The sequence below is a fragment of the Bufo gargarizans genome, chromosome 2 (assembly GCF_014858855.1).
Source record: "Bufo gargarizans isolate SCDJY-AF-19 chromosome 2, ASM1485885v1, whole genome shotgun sequence".
Classification (NCBI taxonomy): Eukaryota; Metazoa; Chordata; class Amphibia; order Anura; family Bufonidae; genus Bufo; species Bufo gargarizans.
The window spans coordinates 67,582,782-67,597,749 of NC_058081.1; the positions used below are offsets into that span (position 1 = coordinate 67,582,782).

General features: G+C 47.4%; 1 protein-coding gene across 2 annotated transcripts in view; it reads left to right on the forward strand.

Annotated features, from left to right (window-relative positions):
* LOC122929443 (adhesion G protein-coupled receptor E3-like) overlaps positions 1–14,968 on the forward strand; it is a 174,870-nt gene that overhangs the window by 53,134 nt on the left and 106,768 nt on the right. For both annotated transcript variants that reach the window (XM_044283007.1, XM_044283008.1), the window contains exon 4: positions 14,043–14,192. In XM_044283007.1, the coding sequence (XP_044138942.1) occupies positions 14,043–14,192 (150 nt within the window). The remainder of the gene's footprint in view (positions 1–14,042; positions 14,193–14,968) is intronic.

Sequence of the window (14,968 nt, forward strand, 5' to 3'; positions counted from 1 at the left end):
GCCCCAGCCCAGTGGTCTTCGTGCCCTGCAGCGCTTTTTGGGCTTCGCCAATTATTATCGGAAGTTCATCAGGGACTTTTCCATGCTAGCCAAGCCTCTCACGGATCTGACCAGGAAGGGCAGTAATCCCCAGGTCTGGCCGCTCGAGGCCATCCGAGCTTTTGAGGCTCTAAAGTCCGCCTTTGTGTCGGCTCCGATTCTGTCGCATCCCAACCCTGGGTTGCCTTTTGTCCTCGAGGTGGACGCGTCTGAGACGGGAGTAGGCGCCCTTCTGTCTCAGCGTAGAACACCAGAGGGTCCTCTGCTTCCTTGTGGGTTTTACTCCCGGAAACTGTCTTCCGCGGAGCGCAACTATCAGATTGGTGACAGGGAGTTATTGGCCATCGTGCAGGCCCTTAAAGAATGGAGGCACTTGCTCGAGGGCTCGGTGGTTCCGGTTCTCATCCTGACGGACCACAAGAATCTGACCTACCTCTCTGAGGCCAAGAGATTGACACCACGTCAGGCCAGATGGGCTCTGTTCTTGTCACGTTTTAATTACGTGGTCTCCTACCTACCCGGTTCCAAGAACATCAGAGCGGATGCCTTATCACGGCAGTACTCCGAGCTGTCCGGGGAGGAGTCGATTCCGACTTCGGTCATACCTCCGAATCAGATCCTGGCCGCCATTCGCACCAGCCTGACCTCTCCCCTGGGTGAGCAGATTTTGGCGGCTCAATCTGGTGCTCCCTCTGGGAGACCCAACGGCAGATGTTTTGAGGAGTTGCGCACTCGGTTGTTGCGAACCTACCATAACTCCAAGGCCACGGGGCATCCTGGAAAGAATCAGCTGTCCTGGGCTGTTTCACGTCTGTTCTGGTGGCCTTCTCTACGTTCCGACATCGCCGCATATGTAGCGGCATGCTCTGTTTGTGCCCAGAGTAAGTCCCCTCGGCACCTTCCGTTGGGCCTTTTGCAACCCATAGCCACCGGGGAGCGTCCATGGTCACACCTGGGGATGGATTTCATTGTGGACCTCCCTGCATCCCGAGGCCATACGGTCATCCTCATGATTGTGGATCGGTTTTCCAAAATGTGCCACTGTGTTCCTCTCAAGAAGTTACCCTCTGCACAAGAGTTGGCCACGATTTTTGCCAGGGAGGTCTTCCGGTTGCACGGTTTGCCCAAGGAGATTGTGTCGGATCGGGGGAGTCAGTTTGTGTCCAGGTTCTGGCGCGCCTTTTGCTCCCAGTTGGGGATTCATCTCTCTTTCTCCTCGGCCTACCACCCTCAGTCCAATGGGGCCGCAGAACGATCCAATCAGGCCTTGGAGCAATTCCTTCGTTGCTATGTCTCCGATCACCAAGACAATTGGGTTGACCTCCTGCCTTGGGCTGAGTTTGCCAGGAGCACGGCGGTGAACTCTTCCTCTGGGACGTCTCCCTTCATGGCCAATTATGGGTTCCAACCTGCCGTGTTACCGGAGGTATTCTCTCCCCAGGATATTCCGGCTGTGGAGGATCACCTTTCCGTCCTACGTGCTTCTTGGTTACAGATCCAGAGGTCCCTTGAGGTCTCTGCGCAGCGCCAGAGACTCCAGGCTGATCGCAGACGAGCGCCAGCTCCTTCCTACCAGGTCGGAGACCGCGTATGGTTGTCCACCCGCAACCTCAACCTTCGAGTGCCCACTCCCAAGCTGGCGCCTCGCTTTGTTGGTCCCTTCCGAGTGCTTCGCAGGGTAAACCCGGTAGCCTATGCTCTTGCGCTTCCTCCTGGCATGCGGATCTCCAACGTGTTTCATGTCTCCCTGTTGAAGCCACTGGTGTGTAATCGTTTCACTTCCTCGGTTCCTCGGCCTCGTCCGGTCCAAGTGGGCAATCGTGAGGAGTATGAGGTGAGCAATATCCTGGACTCACGCCTGGTCCGCGGTCGGGTGCAGTTTTTGGTCCATTGGCGTGGTTATGGTCCAGAGGAGCGTTCCTGGGTTCCCTCCGCAGATGTCCATGCTCCTGCCTTGCTCCGAGCCTTCCACGCACGCTTCCCTCAGAAACCGTTCTTTACTCCGCAGAGGAGGGGCCCTTGAGGGGGAGGTACTGTCATGGTCTTACCTTCTTGCTGTTCTCCTTCGTTTGACATGTGCTGGCGGCCATCTTGGTTTCTGGGTTTCTTGTAGCCTCCCACCCTGCGGCTTCTCCTTCCCACTGGGAGGAGCTGGATGCCTAGCTCATATATATATAGGAGGTCTGTGGCTTCAGTTCCTTGCTTGGTCCTCCTGTGTTCACATGCTTCTAAGACTGCTGCTGCTTCTTGTTCCTGATCCTGGCTTCGTCTGACTACCCTGCTGGTTCCTGATCCAGGCTTCGTCTGACTACCCTGCTGGTTCCTGATCCAGGCTTCGTCTGACTACCCTTCTGGTTCCTGACCTCTGGCTTCGCAAGACCCTGCTTCGGTTTAGCCATCCGTTTGGACTTTTGCCTTACAGCTTGATTTTCAATAAAGCCTTCTTTTCCACTTATCTCTTGTTGTACGTCTGGTTCATGGTTCCATTACACTTCTCCCTTATTCCTGTCCTGGCCATGCTCTGACCATCCATCTTCTGATACCGCACGGCTGAGGGTTTTCCCCATCCTCAGCCGTGACATTGATACAAGTGTCTTGCAGCAATCTACGGGTATCTTCGCCCATTCTTCATGGGCAAAAGCCTCTAGTTCAGTCACATTCTTAGGCTTGCACGCTGCAACTGCTTTCTTTAAGTCCCACCAGAGGTTCTCAATCGGATTTAAGTCTGGTGACTGCAATGGCCACTTCAAAATGTTCCAGCCTTTAATCTGCAACCATGCTCTAGTGGACTTGGAGGTATGCTTGGGATCATTGTCCTGTTGAAAGGTCCAACGTCTCCCAAGCCTCAGGTTTGTGACGGACTGCATCACATTTTCATCCAATATCTCCTGGTACTGAAGAGAATTCATGGTACCTTGCACACGCTGAAGCTTCCCTGTACCTGTAGAAGCAAAACAGCCTTAAAGCATGATTGACCCCCCGCCATGCTTCACAGTAGGCAACGTGTTCTTTTCTTCATAGGCCTTGTTCTTCCTCCTCCAAACATAGCGTTGATCCATGGGCCCAAACAGTTCTAATTTTGTTTCATCAGTCCACAGAACACTATCACAAAACTTTTGTGGTTTGTCCACATGACTTTTGGCATACTGCAGTCGACTCTTCTTATTCTTTGGAGACAGCAAGGGGGTGCGCCTGGGAGTTCTGGCATGGAGGCCTTCATTGCGCAGTGTGCGCCTTATTGTCTGAGCTGAAACTTCAGTACCTACATTTGATACTTTTCTCCACTTTGCGCTTCAGGTAGCGCACAGCAGTCAGTCAGCATCTTCTTTCTGTCACGACCAGGTAGCGTTTCAACAGTGCCCTTTGCCTTGAATTTGCGAATGATGCTCCCTATGGTGTCTCTTGGTATGTTTAACATCTTTGCAATTTTCTTATAGCCATTGCCCTTCCTGTGAAGAGAAATCACCTCTTCTCTTGTCTTCCTGGACCATTCTCTTGACTTCACCATGTTTGCAAACACACCAGTAAATGTCTAGAAGGATCTGAGTATCACAGTCCTTTTAAATCTGCCTAATTGGTGCTTATTATGCTTGATTGCTGCTCCTTGACATCCACAGGTGTTTTCAATACCTGATCGAAAACACTTGAATGAACCTCTGTTCTTAAGAGTGGTAGTCGTTAAGGGGTTGAATAATTGTGTCAATGAAGAAATCACAAAAAAAAAACCATTTAATTCTGTATTACAAAAACAATTGATGTCATTTTAGTTGCATTTGGTTCTTTAAAAAGTCCTTGTAAGATTTCATTCTGAACACAATTACAAATGTACGCTAAATTCCCTAAAACCCTTTACAGCATTGGGTGTTGAATACATTTGAACACAACTGTATATTGAGGACAATAGGGACCAATACTGACCCCTGTGGTACAGATGTAGCAGGGTTAGCACTCAAATGTCTTAACTCATCGCATTATCTTGAGACAAAAGCCATTGAAAAGCAATTGAAGGTGTTTGCTTAACGCATTTAGTTTAGTAACACGTCTCATAAATCATGAGTGTTAACTCTACTACATCCGTACCTTCATTAGTGACAGTGACCCAATGTAGTATGAACTGTTAATAACCACCCTCTATTTTGTATTACTGACCCACTTAATTAGCAACATACACACATTTTTCCTCAGCCCAAGCTTCCTCATCTTATGTACAAACCTTTTATGTGGTACAGTATCAAATGCTTTGGAGAAGTCAAGATATATGACATCCATTGACTCGCCACGGTCAAGCTTAGAACTTACCTCCTCATAGATTAATCCCTTATGAAGCCGTGCTACTGTTGATATGGTGTTATATGCTTAATTTTATTGAGATAGTCCTTGATAGCATCTCTTAGAAAACCCTGAAACAGTTTACCCACGACAGATGTTAGAATTACAGGCCTATAGTTTTAACCCTTTTTGAATATTGGCAACACATTTGCTAAACACCAATCCTGTAGAACATTTAAGTCCTTAAATATCAGAAATAAGGGTCTATCTATGACATTACTTAATTCTCTTAGGATACAGGGGTGTAGTCCATCTGGACCCAGTGATTTGTTTATTTTAATATTTTTTAAGACGCCGCTGCACTTCTTCCTGGGTCACATAGGCCACTTTTAATTTGGAGTTTCATTTTGAAGAACTTTTATTTTCCTCAGTATATACAGTTCAGAAAAAATATTTAGTAGATTCACTTTCTCCTTATCTCTTTCTATAACTCCTCCCTTATCACTCTTTAATGGACCAACACTTTTTCAGGTTTAAACTTTTTACCATTGATATACTTAAAGAACATTTTAGTATTAAAAATTTAGTATTGCACTCTTTGGCACTGAGCCTCTCTCTAATGACAGGGTTGCATCACAGACGCCATTGGCTCCAGATGGACCCCATTGACTTGACATCATCTGTCAGAGAGAGTGAAAACACTCCCATAATAAAGATGAGCAAATCAAATCTAAATTAACAGGATTTGTTTCGTATTTCGCAGAAATTCATCCTCCAAATGAATCCAAAGCTTTTGCAATTCAGTTCGAATCAATTGCGTAAAAATGGTGCCCAGTTCCATTTTACTGTTAATATTGCCAGGGAAAAACCATGAGGGAGGAAGCAGACGGAGGATCACGTGACACTGGAAAGAAAGCCTCATTGATAATTAGGGGGGCAGTAAGCAGGGAGGTACCTATACTGAACAAGCAGAAGAGCCATAGTGTGTTCAGCTTCTAATCTGGAAGGAGTGTGTCTGCATGGTGTGCCTAAAATGTATTACAGAGTCACAAGCGACTATTGTAGTGTGATAGGTGGTTAAGGTTGAAGCTCAGCCTGTGTTTGTGGGAGGGCTAAGGAGGCCTATATAGCGCCGCCTCGCTTTCCCATCACTTCCGGGTCAGGTTCGCATGCCGCCGCTCCAGCCTCGTTGCCACTCTGTACTCTCCGCTCCGAAGTTATACCCGCACTCAGTCGGTCCTCTCACCTCCGGTAAGCCAAGCGGCGCCTTGAGCTGCTCCCCATCCTGGGAGCCCCGGCGCCGTTCTTTCTGCGTCTCCTGTTACATCCAGCTCGCCGCACGTGTTCCCGCGAGACTGGGCCCCGACTCTCATGCACCAGTCTCCTAGGCAACGCCAGACGCTCACGTCACTGCTTTGCTTACAGGTGATCGGCGTCTCATATACTCCTTCTGCACAAACAGTATACATACATTTTTTCCACAACCATCAGTGCAGCATTGAATAAGCTATTTGACGGCAGGTTCGGTGTCTGTCACACATGTAGTATACCAATCATCTCAGCCCTTCGGTCCTATCCAGACACTGCATAATAGCAACAATGCATGAAATAACGCTTGATAATAGGCTCAATACTGTGATATCATAAGGCCGGCCATCCCTCTGGGGGTCGGTTTTAGTAATTACTTACATTTAAATGCACAGAACACATATCAGGCACTCGTGTCTGTATCAGGTCACCCATATGAAAGATCAGGTCCCTCAGAAGTGTATCACTGATTAATTTTTTCTCAGGGATTGTCCCATGGTTGGCGCAGGCGGCGATCGGATATGTGGTGCATGCCGATATCTTTCTAGCGGCCTTGAAGCCGGCCATGCGCATCACATGGGATCCGACGATTCCCCATTTATTCACTGCAAAAGTAGGAAAAAAAAAAAATTTAAAAATCTGGTGGCCTGCCACACATCTGGTCCATCCGGTCATTTGTCTGCCACGCAGCAGTTTCATGTCATTCTATTTTTTCCTGGCACGCGTCAGGTTCATCAGGTAATTTTTCTGCCACGCAGCAGATTCATGTCATTTCATTTTCCTGAGACGCAGCAGGTTTTATCCGGTCATTTGTCTGCCACGCAGTAGATTCATGTCATTTTATTTTCCTGACACGCATCAGGGTTTATCTGGTCATTTGTATGCCACGCAGCAGATTCATGTCATTATATTGTCCTGACACGCATCAGGTTTTATCCAGTCATTTGCAAGCCACACAGCAGATTCATGTCATTTTATTTAATTTTTTCCTGACACGCATCAGGTTTATTCGGTCTTTTGTCTGCCACGCAGCATTTCCTGTTTTATTTTTCTGACACGCATCAGGTTCATTCGCCGCCCTGACACGCATCAGGGACATGTTTTTCTTTTTCTGTCATTTTGTATTTCCTGACACGCATCAGGTGCTTTCTTTACGGTCCTGCCACGCAGCATGTACATCGGTCGTCTGACACGCATCCGGCATGTTTCAATCTTGTCTTACCCTGATGCGCGTCAGGTGCATTTGCCACTAGCCACGCAGCTAGTTCACGTGTTCTTGACCGCCTGACACGTATCAGGTTATTCATTTTTCTGATTCCAGGTGAACGCTCACTTGCCTCACATGTATCAGGCACGGTTCAGTTCCTCGACATTTCGGGCTCCCACCCCCTGATCCACGTCGGGTTCTAAATTATCTCCAGCATCTCTCAAGCCTCACCCCATGTTTTCCAGGGTCATCCCAGAGGTCTGTCTGGTTAGATTTCCGTTTAGCTGGTTTCCTCCAGGTACCAGTCTTAGGTCCCTCTCCATCCAGGTCATTCCAGTTCCACGGTATCATATGCCAAGTCCAGGTAAGTTTCGGCTTTTCACTACTTCGTCCTTCAGAATCTGTCCGGAATCATGTATGTTGCCTTTCTTTCAGGTAATCTAGGCCAGCTCGTCAGGTGGGTCAGCCCTCTTACCCCTCTTCTTGGTGACGGCTTTTTCTGTCACACTTCGGTGTTTACATTCAGAGGGTTCCGCAGGTTCACTCGATGGTGTCAGGTGGCTCTACCACCCTCCTTACTTTCCCTCATTTATTTTACAGCACAATGTCCCACGCTTCCGATATCGCTGAGACTCGCTCCATTCTGGAATCACCCAGCTCGGCCCATGGAAGCAATCTTTCATTCAGGCAGTGGACCATTCCAAAGCTAATGACCAAACTAACTAGTAGAGGCATCCGCTATCCTGCCTCGGCTTGCAAAGCAAAGTTGTACAGACTGCTAACTGCTGAGCCTATCTTAGCTGCGGAAGAACAAGTGTCCCTGTCCACAATCCAGACAGCGCTGGCCCAGCTTCACTCAACCATCAACATGCTTGCCAGTTCAGTGTCTAACATCCAGACCAGGTTGCTGGCTGTGGAGACCAGGCCGTCAATTCCGAACATTCCTACCTCTCCGGTTCCAGGCCCCTCCGCCACTCATGCCCAAACCCCAGGTAGGGCTCCCAGCTCCTTTACCATTGCCCCGTCACACTTCGTTCCTGACAACATCCGGAAGGATATTTTAGCAGGTAAAGACATAAACCTGGCTTCCATACTCATTTCTACCCACGACTCCAACGAAAACAAGACCATTGCATGTGGAGACGTGTCAGTGGTTCTTAAATCCAAAGATGCCCGCTTGCACAAAAAACTGTCCATTCCGGAGTTTGTGCTGGCATTCAGCCTATTCCGGGATATTCTATGCTGTGCCCAACCACACCGTAGGGAGTAACTCGACACCTACCTATACAGGGTCACTGATTTGGGTCACAAGTATGGAGGTCATGCTTTTTATGACTACCATTACTCGTTCTCTGCCAAAGCCGCTGCTGCTCTGTCCCAATTACAGCACATCACGGATTGGTCCACACTAGACATGGAGCTATTCTGCAGGCATTTTGCGGGTCTAAAAGCGCCCACCTGTTCCACCTGTCAATCTATCTCGCATTCCTCCGACTGGTGTCCCAATTCAGGATCTCTGGCCCAAGGTAGACCCTCTGCCATCCCTTCCAGTTCCTCAAGGAATTGGTCTGACTGTTATTTTGCAAAATGCAAGGCCTTGCACGTTTGCTCCATTTGTTTCAGGGCCCATCCCCAGTCATCCGGTCCGCAAAGATCGTCCAAACATCTATGACTAGCCGGAGTCAATATCGATCTATTAGCTGCCCTTCTTTTGCATCATCACGAAACCACATTTGTGCATTTTTTGATTTCTGGGTTTCTACAGGGGTTCCACACAAGGCTAGTTTCCTCCCCGCAGACATCATGGGAAGGCTCCAATCTTCATTCCGCCTTGGCAGATCCAGAGTCAGTGGACTCCCTCATCCAGTCCGAAATCAGCAAGGGTTTTCTCCTAGGTCCATTTGCAGTCCCCCCTTTGACATCTGGAGGGTCAACCCCATTGGTCTGGTCACAAAAAAGTTTTCAAATAAAAAAAAGGCTGATATTTGACCTCTCTGCTCCTCATGCTTCCAGCACACCTAGTTTAAATTTGCTAATTCCTTCGGAGGACTTCTCCATGCAGTACTCTTCCTTGGATGAAGCCATTCGGTTGATTCTCCAGCTGGGGCCAGGCGCTTGGCTTTTCAAGGCAGACATTGCTGACGCCTTTAAACTACTTCCAGTTTCACCTCAATTATGGAAGTTTTATGGCATCAAGTGGAGGGAACTGTACTATTTTGCAGACAGATTGACCTTTGGATCAAAGAGCAGCCCCTGGCTATTTGATCAATTTGACATAGCACTCCACTGGGTCTTGGTCAATCACAGCGGATGTTACAGGGTCATTCACTACCTTGATGACTTCCTGTTGATCGAGACCTCAGATCAAGCACCCAATTATCTCTAGGTACTTCTTGACATATTTTCAAAACTAAACGTCCCGGTTGCCCCGGCAAAAGTTGAAGGTCCATCTTCAGTAATAACCTTCCTGGGTATCATCTTGGACACTGGTAAGATGGAAGCCAGACTGCCCGACGACAAGCTACAAAAAATCCAAGATTCCATCAGGAAATCAGTCACGGCCAGGACCCTCGCCAAGGTCGAACTCCAGTCTCTTTTGGGAATGTTAAATTTTGCCTCAAAGATCATGCCTCAGGGGCGAGCTTTCATTTCCAGATTGCTGCAACTTTTACCTGCTGCCTCGGATCAGGACGCTTTGATCCATCTCGATGCCGCCGCAACGGCCGATTTACACATGTGGCACCATTTCCTTTCTAACTGGAATGGCGTCTCCCTCTTTGTCCCTTCGTGGGACCACAATTCACCTACAGTCTTTTCCGACGCAGCAGCTTCAAAAGGTTTTGCAGCCATATTTAACAACTACTGGTTTGCAGGTCCTTGGCCGCTTCAGATTTCTTCCGTTCAGAGTGCCATCAAATCCTCTCCACTTCTAGAAATTTATCCCATTGTCGCAGCTGCCCAGATCTGGGGGGAGAGTTGGAGGAATAAGCCAGTCATCTTCGTCACAGACAATCAGGCAGTCGTAGAAATCCTCAGCAAAGGCCGTTCCTCTTCTCCACAAATCATGCCTTTTGTCCGCAGACTAGTGTGTCTTGCTTTACAGTTCAATTTTCATTTCTCATGTAGGTTCATACATGGTTCAGCAAACACGGCGGTCGATGCCCTCTCTCGTTTCAACTTCCCTGTTTTCTTTCAGGTAATGCCAGACGCAGATCCATCAGGGGTCCCTCCACCCACCCTCGAGACACTGACAATGGACTAAGCAAGCACGTCAGAACGGCTAAGTCACTCATCCATAATTCCTTGTCCCTCAATACAGCCAGGAACTACAAGACAGGGTGGGAATTCTCCCTCAGACATCCACAAGAACAATTGGACCGAACAACTTACGTCATGGCATTCCTGGCTTATTGTCATACAGACCTTCACCTATCATTCAATACCATCAAGTTATACCTAGCAGGGGTACAACATTTTTTCACTTTACATCATCCAGCCAGACGGTCCATATTTTCTTCTCAAGCCATAAAATCCATCCTGAGAGGAATTCAAAAGAACAGCAACAAGCCAGAGTCCCGCAGGAAACCAGTCACCGGGGCAATGTTCAGGGCCTTTCCCACCTCCCTAGACAATGATCCTTTCGGGCCATATAAAAGCATAGTGATCAAAGCAGCCATGTACCTCTGTTTTTACGGGTCCTTATGGCCCAGGGAATTCACCAGGTCTCCTGGACACGCAGGCCCCACATTAGATCAATTAGCCTGGCAGCAGACGCATTGCACCCTATCACTCCACTCCACCAAAACCTCTCGAGTGGGACCACCAGTTAAAATTCGCTATTTCCAGACCTTCAATGACTGGTGCCCGGTTGCTGTGTTTAAACAGCTATTCGCCACCTCAAAAGATCCCACGCCAGACAGCCCTCTTTTTCCCTTCAACTCCAAACATCTCACGGCATCACAGTTCGTTCACCACATCAGAATCTTAGCTTACGGACTAGGGTTCGATGCCAAGGCCATTTCGGGGCATTCGTTTCGCATAGGGGCGGCATCCGCAGCGTCAAGTCATGGGGTCCCAGCGCATGTCATCCAAAAAATGGGCAGATGGCAATCCTCCTGTTTTACGCACTACGTTCCGAACCCGCAGGTCGAGATTGCCAAAGCCTTTACCAGATTAGCTCTATGAGTCCCGTAATTAACCATTTCCTACCTGATTGATTTTTGCCCCTCATTTAGCTCACACACGGCCATGGCTTCCGGCACACCTCAGCCATTTATAGTTGACAGTCAAGTCACTCTTCCCCAACTTGGTTCGTCCACTCTGTTCCCACCGTAGCCAGGACGACAAGTGGTTAAGGCTGAAGCTTAGCCTGCGTTTGTGGGAGGGGCGAAGGAGGCCTATATAGGGCCGCCTCTCTTTCCCATCATGGACGCCGCGCTCTTACCCCTCCCACCCTTCCCCTTTTTTCACCTCTCTCACCATCAAGGCATGCCCCTCATTTAGCCCGTACACGACCATGGCTTCCGGCACACCTCAGCCACTTATAGTTAACAGTCAAGTCACTCTTCCCCAACTTGGTTCGTCCACTCTGTTCCCACCGTAACCAGGACCACAAGGACACTATATGGAAAGAAAAGAAAGATATAATTGTGTAGATTTTAGGAAATTTAATGACAGAAAGCTTTTAGGTAGTGAGCCTCCAGTGTCATCTCAGATGAGGGTTTCATAATGGCAGGTGGCCCTGGAAGAAATACTAAAAGTGGCCCTGTTTTGTAGTCTGGTCCAAATTGATGGAAGGCAGGGCCAGCAATACTATATTCTGGCACATTATACCACCTGAACAGAGCCAAATACCACAGTCCATCACAAAATACTGCCAGCAGCACAAAATACATCCCAAAAAACTTCCACTGGCCGGCCGTGAGGAGGGCTCAGATAGCCCTCTGGGCATCGGCCCAACAGGAAATTTCCCTGTAAGGTCTATGGCCAAACTGCACCTGATTGTGACACCCAGACAAGGTTGTCCTCCATCAGTGTACAAAACATCATTTTTTTCAAAATGAACAAGGCATGGATCCGTGAAGATTTTCACACACCTCCAGCTGAGGCTGATGAATAGATATGCGCTTGCAGACAGTGCCACATCATACTATTGCTGCCTACTATCATCTTCTGTACTGTATGGCTGCTGCTACCGCCAGTTGCCATTATGACACTGCTGTTGTCTGCCTGCCTACCATCATGTTGGATGCCATATAGCTGGTGCTGCTTCTTCCACGGTGGCTGCTAGTCTTTGCTGCTAATCCCCCTACTGCCACTTCCATTACCACTACTGAGACATACATTACCTGTACACAGTCATCACTACTACTACTATTGCCCCTAAAGTGTTGCACACACATTTACTGCCTTGGCTGTTCCATGCGGTGCTGCTACTGATGCCGCTACTATTACTCTGCCCTTTCCATATCCACACTGTACTACTGCTGCTCCCAATTAAAAAGGAGAAATTTGCCACTCTCGTTCAGACCAAGCTACTCTTTCTTCTGACAATTATAGTTTGTGCATGAATAAATATGGGCAGACATTTAGGCTTAATTTTTGTATGCTTGTGCAGAACAAGCCACACTTTCTTCTGACATTAACCTGTATAAAGAGGGGTAAGTATTTGCCCCAGCAGAATCCCAGACCTAGGGGTATCTGCAGTTCTTTGTTATATGTTGTTCATGTTGTGCAATGTTAGTGTTGTGCTATGCCCAGCACACAATCATTAGAGGTATGGTTGTCAGGGACAGGATAGGGTTAACCACCCTGTTCCCCCCCTCTTGGTAGGAGTAGACTGGTCATATTTTCTGCCAATAGGGGGAGTCCAGGACCAGACAGAGTGGAGAAAGGAAGCAGATCCTTGAGCTCCTTCTTCAAGGGACATTATCCAGTTCTCCTGTACTCCTACTCTTGAGAGTAACCAAGACTACTTCCATCCTAAAATCTACTACGTGTTTAATTAGCAGAGCGACCAGCAACCACAGCTTCACAGACACTGCTGCAGGTGAGGGAAAACAGATCGGACAGCCATTACCTAAGAAGAATTCAGGCCAGATTAATTCCAAGCCTGTATTATACTGTGGACACCTATCTCCATACGTGCCAGCATACTGCTGTTATCCAGAATTACAAAAGAGAATTACATTAGCAAGACGGCACATTTGAACTAACATTTAATTGCTACATATCCAGCCACCATACCTCATCATCTGGTGATAGACTCTGCACTTTTTTACTTAAAGGGTGTGGGGATCCGCTCTGGTAGGCAGTGGTAGCGAGTGCACGTACCCCCGGTGGCACGTACCTCCCGTCTACTACCACCCCAGGTACTCTCCTACAAGGGGTTGTCTGACTTCAGCAAATAGCATTTATTATGTAGAGAAAGTTAATAAAAGGCACTTACTAATGTTTTGTTATTATCCATATTGCCTCCTTTGCTGGCTTGATTCTTTTTTCCATCACATTATACACTGCTTGTTTCCATAGATAGGGTCACCCTGCAATCCACCATGCCATCCAAGACCTCCACACCAGCTGTGGCAATAGTGGGGCTCTCACTCATATAAGCCCTTGCTCCAGTCACCAAGTATAATTAATCTAAGCGCCATGGTTCTGCGGTTCAGATCACATGGAAAAGGAAAGCTTCCAACTAACCCTCCCCTGAAAAGAAAACCATGGCTCCCTCTTTTCTCTAGCCTTGCCAATCCTATTCCTGCTATCAAGCCTAAATCCACCCAAACTTCAAGAAACCCTGTCCTAGCCCTGTTCATCCCTACAAACCCAGTCATTTTCATGCTTTCGCTAAATCTTTGCCCACTCTGTCCCTCTTACATCCAATGGATTGGGTCAGCCCAGACTTCGTACTTGTGTGCATGTGCATCACCTTACAGTTTTGTCTGTAATTAATCTTTTGCCAGACTTTCCAAGACATCTGTAGACAAAAGATCACTGTCGGCCAAATGCAGTCATCAGGCTGTGTATATAGACATGTATATTATCAATACCAACAGGTGAGTCCATGTGAGAGGATCATCAATGGAGAATGGACTATGCTTACATGTGTTCGACATTACCAATTCTATTGTTTCCCATTCAAGTCACGGTTAATATCACTAACTGAGATGCCAGAGTTATACACAGTTAGGTACAGTCTCTGCTTTCTCATCTCTTTCAGATATAAATGAATGTGCTGAGAACTATAGATGCGGGAATGGAGCAAAATGTAAGAACACCATCGGGAGCTTCTACTGTGAATGTGACACGAATCTCCAGGAGAATGACACTCAATTCTGCCCAAATCAAACTAATGAGAATTACTGTAAAGGTAGGCAAGAAATGTTTGGTATTAGCAATAATTATCCTTTTTTACAGCAATAACCAGCCATCTTCTCAATCCGTGAGGGGAGTATCAGGCGCTACTGTCACATACAATGTAATGGATGGTGTCAGATCCCTTTAAGAAAGACTGCAGACCATGGGTCAGATTTACTAATCCTGTAGATCAGGGATGGCCAACCTGCGGCTCTTCAGTTGCAAAACTACAGAGTGCTTAAAGGTATCAACCTACAGCAGGGCCTGGTGGAAATTGTAGATCTACAACATCTGGAGAGCCGCAGGTTGGCCAGCCCTGCTGTAGAGGAAGTAAATGTAGACGGCAGGCTAGACCCTGCACCAGATTTATCACAGGGGCTCAGGCTGGATGATAAATGTGGTGCAGGGATAGAATATGTGATGAAAAACAAAACAAAGGAAAAACTATATACATTTGGTATTGCCGTAATCGTACTGACCTGGAGAATAAAGGTAACTTATCAATTTTATCGCACAGGACACGTCGTAAAAACAAAAGCCATAAAACTGTGTTTTTTTTTTTTCCAATGGCATCCAATTTGGAATTTTTTCTACAGCTTCCCACTACACTGTATGCAATATGGTGCCATTACAAAGTACAACTTGTACAGCAAAAAAAAAAAAAAACTAACATCTCTGAATATACAGTTATAAAAATTATCCAGAAAAATGTTGCACTAGTGAAACCCAGACACCAAAGTAGGTGTACCTGTCCAAACGAGAGCACTCAAAGAAATCCGGGACCATGTG